General features: G+C 59.4%; 1 protein-coding gene across 2 annotated transcripts in view; it reads left to right on the forward strand.

Annotated features, from left to right (window-relative positions):
• The window catches only part of CLIP2 (CAP-Gly domain containing linker protein 2), a 77,862-nt gene that overhangs the window by 32,644 nt on the left and 26,654 nt on the right, over positions 1–18,564 (forward strand). For both annotated transcript variants that reach the window (XM_014856728.3, XM_014856729.3), the window contains exons 3-6: positions 882–1,429; positions 15,799–15,923; positions 17,477–17,690; positions 18,301–18,498. In XM_014856728.3, the coding sequence (XP_014712214.2) occupies positions 882–1,429; positions 15,799–15,923; positions 17,477–17,690; positions 18,301–18,498 (1,085 nt within the window). The remainder of the gene's footprint in view (positions 1–881; positions 1,430–15,798; positions 15,924–17,476; positions 17,691–18,300; positions 18,499–18,564) is intronic.

Here is an 18,564-nt window from a genome sequence, read left to right on the forward strand (position 1 = left end):
ATGGTGGGTTCGAGCCCTGCTTTGTCCTGTCATGAGTAACCTTCAGCAGGTTGTTTCCTTTTCCTTCTTTCTTTGTGACTGGAGCACGTTGGAGCCCAGGCCAGGGAGTCCCTTTCTGCTATGTGGCCTTGAGCAAGTCTCTTGCCTCTCTGAGCCTTACAGTCATTCTTCCTATAAGGAGGGGCTAAATCAGGGGACCCAGTTCAGGCCAGAGAGACCGGAGTTCAGTCCTGGGAATGAGGTTCCAAGCTTTCTTCTGCCTCCCGCCCTCCTCCCTCCCACTTTTCCAGGTCTGTGTAGCCCAGAGGCTTGGGGAGGGATGCGGGAGGGAGGGGGCCTCAGGAGTGCAGTAAGAGGGTTTTCCTGGCTCCGTCCGCCCCAAGATGTCTGGCTGTGACCAGCTGTCAAGAAATAGGTTGGGAGCCTTGAATGGGGCCCAGAGTTGTCTGGGGAAGAGGGTGGGGGCACAGAGACCACTCTGACAAGATATGAGTCCCACAGAGGGGCCCTGGGTGGTCTCAGATTCACAGCTGAGGGCTGAACCCACCGGGGTGGGGAGGTGGCAGCTGTAACCTTCGAGAATGGGTTTGTTCCTGGCCCTCCATTTTGAGTGACCCCGAGCTGTGGGAAGCTGTTGCATCTCGGGAAGCACTTCCCTGAGCTTTAAATCCTTAGACCTTTCCAGAGGGGTTGGAAAAGTACGGAGAGACCCAGGGATGCCCAAGGGGCGTGAGACCTGCCCAGGTGCACTGCCAGCTACGTCTGCCTCAGTTTCCCCATCAGCCAGCACTGGCCCCTTCCAACTGTGACTCTGGCCCCTGGGGCCACCAAGGGTCTGGCTCCCGCCAGAACCCTAACTGCCCCTCTCTCCTCGCCCACAGGCTCCCCCCTGCACAAGCAGGCCTCGGGCCCCCCTGCCGCCACCACTGCCCCCGAGAAGCCCGGCGTGAAGGCAGCTGAGGTGGGCGATGACTTCCTGGGGGACTTCGTGGTGGGCGAGCGCGTGTGGGTGAACGGCGTGAAGCCGGGTGTGGTGCAGTACCTCGGCGAGACACAGTTCGCGCCGGGCCAGTGGGCCGGTGTGGTGCTGGACGAGCCGGTGGGCAAAAATGATGGCGCCGTGGGCGGCGTGCGCTACTTCGAGTGCCCGGCCCTGCAGGGCATCTTCACACGGCCCTCCAAGCTGACCCGGCAGCCCGCGGCCGAGGGCTCAGGTAGCGATGCCCACTCGGTGGAGTCGCTGACCGCCCAGAACCTGTCGCTGCACTCGGGCACGGCCACACCACCACTCAGCAGCCGCGTGATCCCCCTGCGAGAGAGCGTCCTCAACAGCTCCGTCAAGACCGGCAACGAGTCAGGCTCCAACCTCTCCGACAGTGGCTCTGTGAAGCGTGGCGACAAGGACCTGCGCCTGGGAGACCGCGTGCTGGTGAGTCCTTCCCCCACCACTCCACTCTGCATGGGCAAGCAGGGCCCAGGGGCTGGGCAGGGAGGGGACTCAAGGGGCTCCTCTGGTGGGGGGAGCGGGGTCCAGGCTGGGGCACCCACTCCTCATCAGAACCACACAGACTGACCAGGAAGTCAGGTAAAGTGGGCTGTGGAGACTGGTGCTGTGTGACTCTGGGCAAGTGTCTTCACCTTTCTGGGCCTCAGCATTCCCATCTATAAAATGGGAATTTTAACAGTATATCCCTCATAGATTGAAATGCGTGAATGTGTGTCATGCCTTGGGATAGTGCCCGATAGTAAGTGTCCCATAAATGTTCGCTGTTGTTGATATTATCCATTGATCCAGCCTACCAATGTGAAGGCACCAGGCCTATAGCAGATGAGCCGGGGACCAGGGTGCTCAAGACCCCCCGCCCCGGGTTGGCCGGTTCAGACACCTTCTCAGCTGGAGCGCAGTGATCGCTGTTGCTGTGGAGGAGAGAATTGGGCGCTGGAGCCACAGGGACCTCAGCCGAGCCTTCTGCCAGGGGCCCCTCTTCTCCGGTGGTCCCAGCTCTTGGGCCAGGCTGGAAGCCCCCAGGTCCGTCAGCGTATGGATTCCTCCTTCTATGGTCTGAACGTGGTAGCACTTTCCTGGCACCTGCTGTGGGCCAGACCTGGGCTGGGGGTGGCCAGGTGGCCCTGGCTGACCCTGCCCTCCAGGAACCACGGTGTTGGGAAAGGCAGACACGACACACGGGGCTGTGCCTGAGGGGCATCTGGGGCCTGGCGTGAGGAGCCAGTGGGAGGTGGTCACTGGGTGGCAAGGGCCCTGTGTCCAGTCAGGGGGCTTCCTCAGGGGTAGGGGGGTCCCACCTTGAGGTGGGGAGCATATGTCTGGAGCTCCAAGGCCGAGTGGGGAAGGGTTTGAGGGCTCTGGGGTCCTGGAGTGGGCACCCAGGAGGATGCTCTTGCCTGGGGTCCTCCCACCCCACTCTGGGGACCTCACGCAGCGCCCAGGCTTCTGGGAAGAGCATCCGGGTGGGGAGAGAGAGGTTTACACCCGTTGCCCCGCTGCATCCCTGAGCCCATACCTGAGGTGATTTTATCATCCCCTCTGTACGGATGGAGAAACCGAGGCTCAGAGGAGTCAGGCACCTGTCTGAGGCAACAGAACAGGGCCGAGATTCCAGCCAGCCCCCGAAGCCTGCCTTCTTGGCTCACAGCCACGTGCCTCTCGACCCCGGTGATCTCTCGGGGGCCCTGCCCACCCCAGGGCCAGGTCGCCAGCCTGGTTCCTCATGGACGCAGCTTCCCCGGGTGGGCTGGTGGTGAGTGTGGCCACACTTGCTCCCTGCCCCCCAGCAGCTCACATCTGTCAGGGGAGAGACCATGATCCACGTGCTTGCAGATGCGTGTTTCCTTGTAGACTGGTAAGTGCCAGGAAGAAACAACACACGGCCCTTTGAGGGCCTGTCACAGAGGCGTGACCTACTGGGAGGGCTTCCCTGGGGAACAGTGTTAGGGCTGAGATTGGGGGGTGGCCTGACTGGGTGACATGGGGCAAGAGCATCGCACTGACGCAGGCTGGTGGCCGGAGAGATTAGAGACCAGAAGAGCAGGTAGCAGGGAGCCAGGGCCGGGCCGAGCCCCAGAGGCTGGTGTGGGCCGACCCCACCGGCCGGGCCCGGGTGGCAGGGGCTCTGCTCCCACTGCACAGGGAGCAGTGGCTGTCTGCTGGCTGCTCAGTAGGGACAGGAAGGCAGGGACAGGAAGGCAGGGGGCAGGAGTGGAGCAGGGGCTGGGGGCTGCTGGGACTGCGCCGGGGAGGGAGGCTGCGCTGGCGGGGCCTCTGCGTCTTCCTGTGCAGGGAGCCACTGCTCTGCTGTTCCTCCCGTGGCTCCCTGGGAAGCCATCCCTGGCCAACAGGACCCAGGCAAGCTGGCTTACCGTGTCACTGAGCTGTCCCTGGGGATGCCCGGGGTCCGAGGGCACCTGCTGGCCATGGCACTGCAGGAAAGTCAGGCCCAGGTTTGGGCCCTTTCTGCTACTTCCCAGCTCCGTGATGCTGGGCAAGTCGCTTCCGCAGGCCTCATCATCACTCATTCATTCACTCATTCATTATCTGTTGTCTGTCTGTCCCACAGAATGGGCGGAGATAGCCCCCTGGTGGGGCTCTGTTGGGAGCACTGAGAGAGCGGGGACGTGGAGGGGCTGGGGCTGTCCTGGGCGGGGCTGTGACGACTTCAGGGCGGGAAGTGGAGGCTCTGGGGGTTATTGATGAGCCCTGATTGGTCCCCAGGCTGGGGGAGCGCTGTAGGGGGGGGGGCGTTTAGCCCCAGTTACTCCTACCTGGAGCTCCCCTTGCACCTGCCCCCTCTTCGGGGAGTGGGAGATGGACGTGCAGGGCAGGGGCACCCCAGCTGGCATGGGCAGCCCTGCTCCGGAAGCCCTTGCCAGGCCGGCCTTGCAGCAGCTGGCCCTGCAGACTTGCCCGCCCTCGAGCGTCATGTCCTTCACACTGAAACGCTGCTCTCTTGGGGGCGGACCCCGAGCACCAGCACTTTCTGCACCTTGTGTCCTGCGTCCTCCCCACTTACAGGGGGGCTTATGCCCCCATTTTACAGATGAGGAGATGGGGCTCAGCCCTGGAAAACAGCCTGCCCAGGGTCTCAGGCCAGGGGGTGGCGGGCCGTTCCTGCTTTTTTTTTTTAAAGATTTTATTATTTCCTTTTTCTCCCCAAAGCCCCCCGGTACATAGTTGTATATTCTTCGTTGTGGGTTCTTCTAGTTGTGGCATGTGGGACGCTGCCTCAGCGTGGTCTGATGAGCAGTGCCATGTCCTCACCCAGGATTCGAACCAACGAAACACTGGGCTGCCTGCAGCGGAGCGCACGAACTTAACCACTTGGCCACGGGGCCAGCCCCCCGTTCCTGCTTTTTTTCGCTCATTGACTGTGACTGCCCTGGAACCAGGACACCCTCGGCTGCTGGGTGGGGGAGAGGAGTTTGAAGGAGGAGTTGTTTCTGCCATGAGGATCGAGCTCCATAGCCCCCGCCCCTGTCTGCAGCTCGCCTGGGTTCCTTCTCCTCCAGGCTGGCCCGCTGCTCCTGCCAGGGTCCGCCGGCTCGGCTGAGCGTAAACCCCTGCCACGTCAGCCCCTCTCCCCAGCCCTCCCTTTAAAATACTGTGTCCTGGACGCGGGTGAATGTCGAGGCCTGAACGTAGACACTTTGAAGATAGGGAACTCCAGGAAAAACCATACGAAAACATACCGCCTTTGCTGATTTTATAAGTTATATGACCCCGTGAATGCATTGTCAGGGCCCCGGGAGAGGCTGGTGCAGCTGGGGACCCTGATGCTGGAGCTCCAGTCGCTTCACCAGCCCCAAGCCTGCTCTAACCGGGGTCAAAGGCACGAACAGGATTTATGTTACTTATGAACAGAAACAACAGCGATCATGCTCATTAACTTATGCTGCTCCTCAAAGATATCCCTGGGTCCCGGTTTCATTTGGGCCTCGACACTGCCCCGTGAGGTACACGCACTAGCTCAACAACCATGGGCAAGTTATTGATCCTCTCCTGTGCCTCAGTTTCTTCCCCTGTAAAATGGGGATAACAGGTCACCTGACTCGTGTGTAGAAGGTTTGGAAGGTGCGTGGCTCTGGGAAAGCTCTGGGAAGTGTCAGCATTAAAGTTTGTGAAGGAGGGCGTTCCCCTCGACTCTGGGGGTCCCAGGCGCAGGGAGGGGCTCAGGGCGCCTCCCTGAGGTCGCACAGTGGCTCTCGAGGGCCTGAATGTCCTTGGCTCCCGTGGGCCGTGAGCAGAGCTCTGTGCCAAGAACCGTCCCCGCCTCGGCTCCAGGAGTCCTGGATCCCCGGAGGCTCTGGGACGGTGAGAGGGACCCCAGCGACCGCAGACACTGGCCTCACCTTTTGGAATCCGGTATTTAAATAATGGGAGTTCCTCATGCGCCTGCTGGAGCAGCTGGGCAGGACCCTCAGGACCGCGGGTCCACCTCTTAGTGTCGCAGTCGCCCGGGAAGCCATCTCACAGCCGGAGACCAGAGACTCGGGGACAGGATTCTCCCCGGCAACGGAGGGGAAGCAGGCAGCTGGGCCCACAATTGTCCTGCCCTGTCCTTCCCCGCCCAGGACGCACTCAGGACGTTTCTGGCTAATGCCTGAAGTTCCTCCAGCAATGGGCCACTCTTTTCTGCCCCGATTTCCTCTGCTAAAATCTGCCCCCGCCCCAGTACTCTCAGAGCCAAGTGGGTTTGGGAGATGAGCGTTCAAGGGTCCTGGCTGGCTGGGGTGGGCTGCGTGGCAGGGGTGGCGGCAGACAGGTGGAGTGACTTGTCTAAGGTCACACAGCCTTTTTAGAACGCACCTGGCAGAGATAGTCGGACCCAGGCCTGGTGGCCCAGGTGGTGGGACCCTGGCACTCCAGGCCACCTTCTGTTCTCTTTTGCCTGGGGAAGCCCACCACCCACATTGGTCCTGGGCACCTCCCAGGCCTGGGGAGCCTTGAGGGCACCTGGCTGCCTGCTGGCCTGAGACTGGAGAGCTGCTGTGTGTCCCCTGGGGCCTGCAGGAGCCTGGGGCATGGTCCTGAGAGTCCCTGCAGGAGGTTGGTCTGTCTGCATGGGTCAGGGAGGGTGGCTCAGAGGCAGCTGACCTGGTGTGGCAGACTCCAGAGCCAGCAGGCAGCCACCAGTTTAGGATTTAGGTCGTGAAAGAGGAGAGACATGCCAGGCTGGAACTACAGAGCAGCAGGAGCCACGACTGGCCAAGTGGAGGGCAGGTGGAGACCTGGTGACAGGGCAGGGAATGGGAAGGCAATCCACGTGAGGGCCCTCGACCAGTGGGAGCCCATCCAGACTCCCAGACAGGCCTGCTGTGGCAGAGACCACTCACCCGACCCTAACCACTCATTGTGCAGGTAAGACCAGTGAGGCTCAGAGAGGGTGAGTGCTTGCCCAGGGGCACACAGCAGGTCACAGGCAGGACTGGGGTGGGGGCTCTGGCTCTACCTACCAGCCCTAGAATATCCCCGTATCTCTGTCCCCCAGCATGCCCAGCAGTCCGGGTGGGGGGCTGGAAACGTTTGGTCAGCTAGAGTTGACAGGATGGGTATGATTATCGAGAACAGAGATGGCCGTCGCAGGAAGGAAGAGGCTGAGCTGGTTGCTTGTGGCTCCAAGAGGTGCCCCAGGCCAAAGCCCCAGGGAGACGGATGTCGGTGTTGGGGATGGGAGGGCTCTCTGACCCCCAGAGACGGTGGGTGGCGAGCAGGTTGCTGTGGCCGCTTCTCCGGGAGCAGTCGCCGAGGTGTGGTCTGGCTGAGGTGTTTGTTAGGGACTGTGACCGGGCAGAGGGGGAGTCAGACTCAAGCCTCGGCCCGCCCGCGGGGCCTCTGGAGCCAGGTTGCCCATCACCGGGTCCTGTGCTGTGCCATTGGGACCTTTCTGCCCCCGCCTGTCACTGTCACCAGGAGGCGCGTTGTCTCCGGCCAGGGGGTCTCTGGGGCAGAGCAGACCCGAGGGGCTCCCCTGGCGGCCCAGCAGGCCTTCCGGAAGCAGGTCCTGCGTGGAGCACTCCTTGTGGGTGGAGGTGTCCTTTCATGGCTCCACGGCCTGGCCGCAGCAGCGTTCCAAGGGGTGGACCCAGAGACCCTTCTAGAGAGTGGCCAGGGCTGCCAGCCCTGCTCCCAGCACCTATCAAAGCTCGCAGCACAGGCAGCCTTGCAGAGGAGCCGGGGCGCATTGGCCTAGAGGCGGGCACGCTAGCCCTTCCCCGCTGGGCTGGCAGGTCCCTTGGCCGCTGGCCAGGTCAGCTCTGGGAGCAGCTCCTAGCCTGAGAGAGATGGCTTCTGAGAGCTGAGGATGAGGCTCTCCCTCGGCCAGGCTCCCCGCCATCTCCACCGTCTGGGGTCAGCTTCCTGCCGCCCTGCCAAGGACCAACACCCTGCAGGGCCGTCTGGGCTGCAGGCAGCAAGGTGATGGGACGGTGGCTCAGCTGCGCCCCTCACAGCACTGTGACCCCGGGCAGGCATGGAGCCCCAGTTCGTCACCCCTAAAACGGCCTGGTATTCCCACTTGGCAGGATTTGTAAAAATGTCACAAGGAAGACTGCTGGCGTGTCGTGTGTCCTTGGCCACTCTGGTTCCTTCCTTTGTCCTGGCCTTGTTCCTTCCCCCAGAGTCCTCCCTGCTGAGCCCCGCACACTGCGATGCCCGGGGTGGGGCCTGGCTCTAACCGGGAGGGGTTTGTGAGGACCGGCCCGGGGACCGTCCGGGGGGCTGGGGTGCTGGGGGCCCGGGCAGAGGGAACTGGCTCCGTTGGGAGGGGAGGGGTGGGGCTGAGGAGGAGATTGGCCCGGCCCAGCGCACGTGGCCACCAGCCTTCATCTTCGGGCCCTGCCAACGGGGCAGAGCCGGGGGCGGCGGGCCCGGGAGGATGGGAGCTGCCTCGGGCTTCTTCCGCTGTCACAGGATTTTGACTGGACGGCGGGGGGCCCTGGGCATGGGGCCAGGGCGCCGGCCTTTGGTCCTCCCACTTCCTGCCTCCGTAAAGGGGCCAAGCCTGTGAGGTCAGGGCGACCCCAGGCTAGGAAGGCTCCAGATGTCTCTCTTCACCCACAGTGGGGCTCCTAGATGACTTTGTGCGGGGGCCTCTGTCTGCCCCCTCCCACCTTTAAAGTGTTCACGTGCTCCGGGGGACAAATGACCAACTGTGTCTGTGCTGGGCTGGGGAGAGGACTGACCCGAGGCCCACAGACCCAGCTCGGGGAGTCGGTTCGGCCACTCCCAACCTGCTGCTTAGCTTCTCTGAGCCTCGGTTTCCTCTTCTGTAACAGTTGTAGCACCTTCTCTCTCCAAAGATTCCCAGCCCCTGCCCCTTCCCCACATTCCAGCTGGTGATGGTTCTGTGCTTCCTGGGAGGAACAGGGCCATTGTCCACCCTCGGACCCGCCAGCACCTGCACATCGGCCTTCCCTCCAGCTGCTTCCATCCAGGGCCCCAGCCTGCGGCTCTCGTCCGAGGCCGGCCCTCCCACCTGCCCCCTGCAGACAGCCCCCCATTCTCCCGGGGTGCATTTCCCCTTTCCAGCCTTCTCGCTTGCTCCCTCCAGCTTCTCCCACCTTAAAACCCTCCCCACCCGTGTCTTCCTCCAGCTGTAGCCCATTTCTGTCCTCCCTTCAGCTGGACCCCTTGAAAGGCCCATCTGTGGTCATGGTCTCCCTTCCCCTCCACTCCAGGAAGACGCTCCCCCGAGAGCCATCAGGGCCTTCATGTTGCAAATACACCTCATTTCACCTCTCAGCAGAGTTGGCCACCATCAGTCTCTCCCTGCCTCCTTCTAGAACTTTCTCCTCTCCATTTCGATTCCCTGGTTTCCTCCTCTCTCCCTGGTCACCCCTCCCTGCTCTTCCTCTTCTCAGTGTCAGGTCGGAACTCCGGCCTCGGCTGTCTCTCCCTGTGCTCGCTCCGTTGACGGACTCATCCAGGCCCATGACATAGAACATTCCGGCACCTGTGGGCATCACACTGCCTGCTGTTGCGTCTCCAGTCCCTGCCTCTCTCCTGAGCTCCTGTCTCCTCTGTCAAGCTCTTATCCGACAACTCCACGAGCATGTGTCCGTGTCCTGTGGCTGCTGTAACAGGAACCACAGACTAGCGGCTTAAAACAACAGAACTTTATTCCCTCACAGCTCTGGAGGTTGAAGTCTGAAATCAGCAGTGTCAGCAGGGCTGTGCTCTCTAGACAGGATTGGGGGAGGGTCTGTTCCGTGCCTTTCTCTGGGTCCTGGTGTTTACCAGGAGTCCCTGGCCTGCATCTGCATGACTCCAACCCCTGCTGCCGTCTTCACAAGGCCACCTTCCCTCTGTGTGTGGTACCAGCCATGCTGGACTAGGGCCCACCCTAATAGCCTCATCTTAACTTGGTCACATCTGAAAGACCGTGTTTTTATTTACTTTTTGTTTATTCTTTTGCTGAGGAAGATTCACCCTGGGCTAACATCTGTTGCCAATCTTCCTCTCTTTTGTATGTGAGCCGCCGCCACAGCACAGCCACTGACAGATGAGTGGTGTGGGTCTGCACCTGGGAACTGAACTCAGGCTGTTGAAGTGGAGTGCTCTGAACTTAGCCACTAGGCCGCCAGGGCTGGCCCAGACCCTATTTTTTTTAAATAAGGTCACATTTACAGGTACTGGGGGCCAGGACTTTAGTGTATTTTTGGGGGGAACACGATTCAATCCATAACACATGTCCAAAACAGAAATTGATTGATGATCACCCACGGCATGCCCGACCTGCTCTTCCCTGTCCTCCCTGTGGTGGTAAATGGCCCACCTGTGTCTGCAGCTGACCAGCCCAGGAACCTGGGAGTCGGCCTTGCTCCCTCCATTTCCCCCCACACCGTGTGATTTGACAGCAAGTGTCTGGTGCTACCTCCAAAATACCCCCAATCCGGCCCCATCCGCCCCCTCCTCTTAGGCAACGGAGCCGCTGCCATAGTCTCCCCACCCCGCTTGGGTCCCAGCACTCCAGAGGCTCCCATCTCACTGGGGATAAAACCCACCCACCTCCCCATGGCCCCTGGACCCTTGGGATCTGCTGGCCCACCCCAGATGGCCCAACTTCCCTCCCTCCATCCTGGCTGCTCTCTGGCCGCATGGCCTTCTTTCCTCTCCTCCAACGTCCCGGGCCAGTTCCTTTGCCAGGTCCCGAGATTCCTCTGCATGGGATGCTGTCCCCCGGGGCTTCCCACAGCTCGCTGTCCCACTTCCGCCAGGCCTCTGCACCGCTGTCACTCCTTGGAGGGAGGCCTCCGATACTGCTCCACACAGCCCTTGTGGTCCAGCTGGACTAACACCATTTGCTCCCTTCACTACTTCACTGGAGCGCCGAGGAGGGGTTGTGTCAGTTTTGTTCGCACGGCTATGCCCCCAGTGCCTGCCTCAGAGCCTGGTGGAGGAGGCCCCTCAAACCCGCCTGCTGAACGAGTGCCTCCTGGCCCTGCCGGGGTGTCCAGAGAGCGAGTGAGGTGCCACATGCACTGTGTCGGCTCCCCAGGCTGGCCGAGCCCTGCATCCCCCTCGCCAGCTGTCGTTCAGGTCTGCGACTGCGGACATTGTCAGGGAGGGTCACCGAGGGCGGCTGCCTGCCTCCACCCCCTCATCCTCCTGAGAGGGGCCCCACGCTGCTGCCCACCCGCCCGTCTCCCAGCCAGGCTCCTTCCTGCCGGCCCCGCCACAGCCCCCGCAGGTGCCGCTCCTCGGACAGGAGCCCCTCGCTGTCCCCTCCCAGCAGCCCTGGAGGGAGGACTGGCCCCTGGACAGCTCTGAGGCCCTGTTCTCTCGCTGTGGGGGCGAGACCCTGAGCTAATAAACACGTGCGTTTATTTTAAGTGAGTCACCAGCGTCGACTTCCTCAGAGGAAAGTCCCTGAGACGCGGCTGGATGAGTTCGGCCCCCCACCCCCATTGCTCTGTGCCACCTGGGGTCTAGTTGGTGTTTGGCCTGGGCCAGGAGGGACTGCTGCCCACGGTCACCCCCACGTGCTGGAAGAGGTGGGGGCTCCGAGGGAGATGGGGGCCTGGCGCACGGTGGGGGGCGTGAGGGAGCCGCTCCCGCGGTGGAGCAGCAGGAGCCCTGGGTGCTGGGGCTGCAGGTGGCGCGGCTGGTTTGCGAGAGTTCGGCCGTTTCTTGCAAGACCACACATACTCCATACAAGTCAGCAACCGTGCTGCTTGGTATTTTCCCACATGAGTTAAACACGTATCCACACAAAAACCTGCAGACGAATATTTGTAGCAGCTCTGTCCGGACTGCTAAAGCTTGGAGCAAGCCAGACGTCCTTTGGTAGGTCGGCACGTGGACGAACTGATCCATCCAGACGGTGGAAGGTTCCTTAGCGCTGAGAAGTGAGCTCTCAAGCATGGAGACAGAGGCGGCTTCAGGGCGCCAACTAAGAGCCAGGGCAATCCGGAAAGGCTGCATGCCGTGCAATCCCAGCTGTTGACATTTTGGAACAGGCGAAACCACAGGGGCGGTGACAAGACCAGTGGTTGACGGGTTGTGGGGGGGGCCACGAAAAGGCAGGGCACAGGGGCTTTGGGGCAGTGAAACTGTCCCGTACGATGTCCTGTGATGGTGGACACATGTTATTATCCATTTGCCAAATGTATGAGGGAGGGGACCGCACTGTCAACAGTGGGCTTTATTAGTAATAACGTATCGGTGTTGGGCCCTCATTGGAACGAATGCTCCACGCCCACGAGCGGTGTAAATGAGAGGGGCGGAGGTGAGGGAGTATGTGGGAACTCTGTTTCACTCAGATTTTCTGTAAACCTAAAACTGCTCTAAAAAATAAAGTATTAATTTTTTTAAAGTAAAAAAAGATTAAAATATAAAAAAAATAGAGAGGGGCCGTCCTCCTCACTGTGGGGCGGGGTCCCGGTGGGGGAGCTGCGGTGGACTGTGGGGCCTCGGGGAGCTGGGTGTCCCCAGGCTGTGCTGACCTGGGCGGGCGTCAGGCGCTGGACCCCTCCGCTCTGGAAACCTTCCCGCTGTTTCTGCTTCGCTCCCGTCTCTGGGAGGCTACACGCCTGCCTCTGTTGGCTGAGGGAGGAAGGAGGGTCGGGGCGATTTGGTTCCGGAAGCAGCTGAGGACTGAGGGTGAGGCAGCACCTCCCTGGGGCTGGTGAAGGGCCTGTGCGTGAGCCCCGCTGGGATTGAGGAGGCAGCAGAGTGAGGCCCACTGGGCACTTCCACTTGCTGACCACTCTGAACCTCAGTCTCTTTATCCGGGAACAGGGTAACGCTGCCCACATCAGCATTGTGAGGTTTAGAATTCCTGTCTTCAGTGTGCCTGGCACGTAGTCGGTCTTGAGACATGGTGGGAGTGGGGCGAGTTTAATTCGGGAGCTGGTCCCTTTCGGGCGCACCTGAGGCGTCCCTAGGGGCGTCAGAGAAGGCAGTGCTTAGGAAGTCCTGTTTAGGTTCAGATAACGGGACACACAAATAGATTCACTTTCATCCTCTCCTGCACCTGCACTAGAACGACAGTGAAGGGATTTTTTTAAAAAAGGTATTGAACCCTCAAGGATGGAGAGCAGGAGAGGAGACAGCCGCACTAACACTGGGAGTCCGGGGCAGCCGAGGCCACAGGTGGCGGGGAACAGAGAAGCCATTGGTGTCCCCAGGAGCCCCAGCGGCTCGGGAATCTGCCACGTGGTGGCCTCTGGAAATGGGGCCGATGTCGGCACCAGAAGCAGGAGAACCGGTTGAAGAGTCTTCAGACTCCCCATCCCACCCTGCTGCCGTCTCCTCAGTGGCTGCCTCTCCAGCAAGGGCTGGGGGCAGACGCTGAGTCTCCTGAGAGGCTCAGAGTCTGGAAGAGGGCCTCCCAGGCAGGCTGGACTGGAAAAGGAGGATACGTGAACGTTTCTCTCCCCTGGGCCGAGCCCTTTTCCCCACAGCTTCTCCCGCGCTGGGCTCCTGGGCCTCCGACCGCCAGGCCTGTGACCTCTGAGGCGGGGGGGGGGGGGGGGGGGGGGAGGTGGGCACCGGAAGCTTCTCTGGGGACATGGACAGTCCCCGGAGAAATAAGAGAAGGCAACGCAGGCGTTCAACAGGAAGAGAATGCTGCGGACTCTGTGAATGTGAATATTCAGTGAACCAAAAAGAAGTGACAGATCTGGTTAAAGATGTAAGAAACTCCGCTGAAGTATTAGGAGGTAAATTTAAGGCACTCGCCCAGAAACTGGAGCCAGAAGACAGATGGCAAACAGGAGAGAAAAATAAAACTGTCAGAGAACCTGTCCTGTACGTCCCACTTCAGATGATACTGGTTGCAGGAAGAACAGAGGGAAAGGAGTAATAGGTGATCAAGATAGGTAATTCAGGAAAGTTCCCCAGGATCAACAAGGGCTGCTGAGTTGAAAGGGCCCATGGAACCGAGGAGAAGGATGGGGAGAGGCCACACCAGCGCCTCCCACTGTGAAGCCCCCCGGGGTGAGGAGAAGGCCCTACGGGCTTCCAGGAAGGATGGGACTCGGAACGGCTTCAAACCTCTCAGCAGCGCTGGACGCTTAGGACACAAGAGGGAACCTTGGGAGACCCAGCCCAACTGTTGTTCTGGAGCGAGGGAGCCAGAGCCTGGAAAGCACACCTTCTCAGCTTGTACGTCAGTGTTCACAGCAACCCGACTCCCGGTAACCGGAGAGTGGAAGCGACCCCGGTGTCCATCAGCGGATGGAGGGATAAATAACGTGGTATGATCCTGTGATGGAGTATTACTTGGCCGTAAAAAGGAACAAAGTACTGACACCATAAACATGGGTGGACCTTGCAAACATGCTAAATGAAAGAAAGCAGACACAAAAGGCCACATGTTGTCTGATTCCCTTTATAGGAAACATCCAGAATAAGCCAATCTGTGGAGACAGAAAGTGGATCAGTGGTTGCCAGCAGCTGGGGGGATGGGAATGGGCAATACTGCTGTTGGGTGGGGGTTTCTTTTTGGGGTGATGAAAATGTTCTGGAATTGGTGGTGATGGTTGTGAATGTACCAAAAGCCACTGAATTGTACACTTTAAAATGGTGAATTTTATGTTACGTGAATTTTACTTCATTTAAAAAAAGTGAGGATAGAATAAAAATGTTTTCAGACACGCAAAGGTTCAAATATGTTACTGCTTCATGCGCTTTTTCTTAGAAAGGCGTGAGAGGACGTGCTCTACTGAAATAAATGAGTAAACCAAGAGAAAAGGAAGATGGAGGATGCTGGAAGCAGGACCCAGCGGGGAGAGAGGCGAGGGGACCCCCAGGCGGTGGTGGCGGAGCCCAGGGCCAGGGCCGGCAGCAGAGGGCCGGCGGGCGGTCCAGCATGGAGCGGGTCCCGCGGCTCCCGGAGAGTCTTCTCCAGAGAGAACCTGGAGCGTCCTGGCAGGAGGTCTAGACCATTGAAATAAGAGTTTGGAGTTGAATTAGCGATGATAAAAACCAGGCAAACCGACAATCCTAAGAGCCAGTTATTATCTGCAGCGAAAAGTTTGTGCCAGAAACAAACTAACTGCCATGCCCCCTGCTCGTCTGTGAGTGGTGTTACTCTGTCACAGTGTGGAAACCCGGAGTCTGTGCAAAGCGCGCACGTCGCTGTGTGGAAAGGGCGGGAAGCGGGAGGGGTGCGTCAGACGGTCGTGACCCGGGGAGCTCACTGCTCCACTTCCTTGATGGGAGGTTGGCGGGTGTCTCCCAAAATTGAAAAATCAAGAAGTAGCAATGTAAGCATGTCATTTAGAAATATGGGGGTAAGTACCAAAAAATTCAGCTTAAAATATTTCAGAGTTTGCTTCTGGGGAGAGGTGGAGAAACTTCTAGGCCATTCTAAGGTTTTTGAAGTATTTGACTCTCTCATCTATGTGTGCATATAACTGATTTAAAAATTCTACACTATTTTTACAGTTACAGTCACACTTATTGGCCTGTCCTGTGAGTTTTTTTTATTGTGAGTTTACTGTATACACGTAACATAAACTTTACCTTATCTATTTCTGAGCGTACAATTCAGTAGTGTAAGTACATTCACATTGTTGTGCAATAGATCTACAGATCTTTTTTGTTTTTCTTTTGGTGAGGAAGATTGGCCCTGAGCTAACATCTGTTGCCAATCCTCCTCTTTTTCCTTGAGGAAGATAGTCACTGAGCTAACATCTGTGCTGATCTTCCGCTATTTTGTATGTGGGATGCCACCACAGCACGACTTCGAGTGGTGCATAGGTCCATGCCTGGGATCTGAACCCACAAACTCTGGGCCGACAAAGCAGAGCATGCAAACTTAACCACTATGCCACCGGCCTGGCCCCTGAAGATCTTTTTTTATCTTGCAAGACTGAAACTATCCCCGTTAAACAACAGCTCCCCACTTCCCCCTCCCCCGCCAGCCCCTGGCAACCACCATTCCAGTCGTTTTTAAGGATAACATTTATTGAGACTCAAGTATGTGCCAGACACTGTACATAAAGTACTTACTCCCCACAAATACTCTTTTTACAGTTGAAGATGCTGAAGCTGAGAGAGGTTAGGTCACTTGCCCAAGCTCACACAGCTTGTAAGTGGCAGGGTTTGAATGGGGGTCTGTCTCTCTGTCTCCAAAGCTCTTGCATGGGACAGCCCTGGGATGCGCTGGTTACACCTGTGTCCCTCCCAGCTGTCCTTGGGCTTCTCCCCCTTCTCACACTGGGTCCCCCACCCACCCCTGCACACTGGAAGGGAGGGATGGCGTGAGCCAGGGTGCCTGTGCCATCTCTGCCTGTTCCACTTAACCTCTGGACCTGAGTCTCTCCGTGTGCCCACAGGTTGGCGGGACGAAGACTGGTGTGGTGCGGTACGTGGGGGAGACAGACTTTGCCAAGGGCGAGTGGTGTGGCGTGGAGCTGGACGAGCCCCTTGGGAAGAACGATGGGGCGGTGGCGGGCACCAGGTATGGTGGGCTTCCCCCGGGAGTGTGGGGGGCTCCTGCTCATCTGGGCTGGGCAGGGGACGGGGACAAGGCATTGAGGAAACCAGCGTGGTGCATCTGGGTGGCTTTGCCAGACGCCACGATATCATGCTGCCTGCTCCCTCTGTCATGGCAGGCGGTGAGAATATCATCCCCATTTTACAGACGGGAGTACGGAGGCCAGAGAGGTCACCACTCAAGGTCACACAGAGAGTCACAGGTTCCCTTCCTTGTGCCACGCATGGCTAGGGGGTTGGGAGCACTAGAAAAGGAGAGGCCATGGTCCCTGGCTTCCGGGGGTTCCCCTGGGTGATACAGGAAATGATCAGACAGTGTCCGGTGCTCTGCAGCCAAGGGCGGGGGCGCGACTGGGTTCCAGGTTTCACGCCGTCTCTGATTAAAGGGACTTGGCTGCCACAAATGCTGTTGATGGGTCTAAGGCTGTGTCTGGGCTTGTTGGGAACGGGGTGACGCGATGGGCGAGCAGTGTCGGGCGTGGGGCTGAGGCGAGGTGGCCCATGGGCCTGCGTTGACTGGCCCTGGGCTAGTTGCTGCGGCCCGGATGAGGCTGTGACAGCTCTGAGAAGGAGTGGTCACTTCGGTGCAGGCCTGACTGCCCAAGGGAGAGCCAGGCTTGAGCCATGCCTTGAGGGAAGGTGGGGTTTGCTTCTGGAAGCGGCTTGAGGAAGGTCTGCTAGGCAGGAGACAGACCAGGCAAAGACCTGAATGTGGGAAGAGGCGGCACAGGGCGGCAGTTTCAGTGTGAGTCGAAAACTGGACAGGACTGGCTCCCCTGGTCCCGGGTGGGAGCCGGACCAGAGGTTTTGAGAGCAGAGAATCTGGTGTTGCCATGACAGCACTTTGCCTTCCTGTTTTCAAGATGGATGTTTCTCAACTCGCTCTTCCTTTCTGAATTCATGGGGCGGGTTGGGCAGCGGTCCCGGCCCCACCCCAAGGTGTCTCCTGCAGGCTTGCTTCTCCATGCCAGGAGCTCCATAGGCAGAGAGCCAGTGGGATTCCCTGGGTCTGAGGGTTGTCCGGGGGCAGCCATGAAGGTGGGGCTGCAGATATGGCTGGGGATCTCTGAATGGTGTGTGGGAGCCAAGCATTGTGGGCTTTGGAGCCCAGCAGACAGAGGTGTCCAGTCCCATCTTTTCCATTTAACTAGCTGTGTGACTGTGAGCAAGTTACTTAACCTCTCTAAGCCTAAATTCCCTCATCTGAAATGTAGATAACAGCAGGGTGGTTGGGGGATTGAAACAAGCCCTTGTGTAAAGGGACTGGCACAGACGGGGTGCTCAGTAATTGTTAATCCTCCCCCAAAATATGCCCCATGGCTGCTCACAGCTGCAGAGACTCTCAGGCCTTGCTCACCTCTGTTCCCTTTCTGGAGGTACCATCTGTTGGTCTTGGGGTGAGGGTGTGGGCCCCCACAGAGGAGCCTCTCTCCGCTGGGCCCTGAAGCAGTGGTGGAGGTGGTGAGGCTCTGGGCTGTGGGGCCGTGACAGCAGTGTGGGTCACTCCTGTCTCCCCAGATACTTCCAGTGCCCACCCAAGTTTGGTCTCTTCGCGCCCATCCATAAGGTAATCCGCATCGGCTTCCCATCCACCAGCCCGGCCAAGGCCAAGAAGACCAAGCGCATGGCCATGGGCGTCTCGGCGCTGACCCACAGCCCCAGCAGCTCCTCCATCAGCTCCGTCAGCTCCGTGGCCTCCTCTGTCGGGGGCCGGCCCAGCCGCAGCGGACTGGTGAGGGTGGGGCTGGAGAGGGTAGCCTGGTATGAGGTGGTGGGTCAGGACAGAGGGATCCAGGTGTCCCCATCTGCCCCTGACTTGCTGTGGCTCCATGCATCCCTCAGTTTGGGAGTTTTTGAGCAAAGATAAAGCACATACTTTTAATAGGGAAAATTGATCCATTTACATTAATTGTTATTTTTACATTACTGATTTGTTAGTAGCCTAAGCCCTTCCCTGGGAATTAAGGAGGGTCATCCACGTGCAGGGCAGGGGGTTCAGAGGGTGTGCCAGAGCTGCCTGGGTGAGGGGAGGAGAGGAGCCTGCCCTTCTGGGTGCCCTTCCATGCAGCTCAACCTGGAATGGGAGGTTCCTCCTGGAGAAGGTGGCCTAGGTGAGGGCGCCCACCATGAGGCAGGGCCCCAGGCACTGTGACCCTCCTGGTACGGGGGTCCCTGAATCTCAAGCATCACAGGCCCCCCGTGTGAGTAGGCCGAGTGTGGGGTGCTGGCAGGGGTGGGGCGGGACTGGGAGTCAGGCACTCGGGCCCCCTGCTGGGTGGCTGCGGGGCATCTGGATGGCGCTCCAGCTCCCTGAGGCCTGCCTGCACCTGCGCCTTCTGCAGCTCACGGAGACCTCCTCGCGCTACGCCCGCAAGATCTCAGGCACGACGGCCCTGCAAGAGGCGCTGAAGGAGAAGCAGCAGCACATCGAGCAGCTGCTGGCCGAGCGGGACCTGGAGCGGGCCGAGGTGGCCAAGGCCACGAGCCACATCTGCGAGGTGGAGAAGGAGATCGCCCTGCTCAAGGCGCAGCACGAGCAGGTGGGTGGCAGGCGGGCAGTGGGGGTACCAGGAGGCCCTGGCGGCCTCCTGGGCCAGCCTTATGTC

The sequence above is a fragment of the Equus asinus genome, chromosome 14 (genome assembly GCF_041296235.1).
Source record: "Equus asinus isolate D_3611 breed Donkey chromosome 14, EquAss-T2T_v2, whole genome shotgun sequence".
NCBI classification, from domain to species: domain Eukaryota; kingdom Metazoa; phylum Chordata; class Mammalia; order Perissodactyla; family Equidae; genus Equus; species Equus asinus.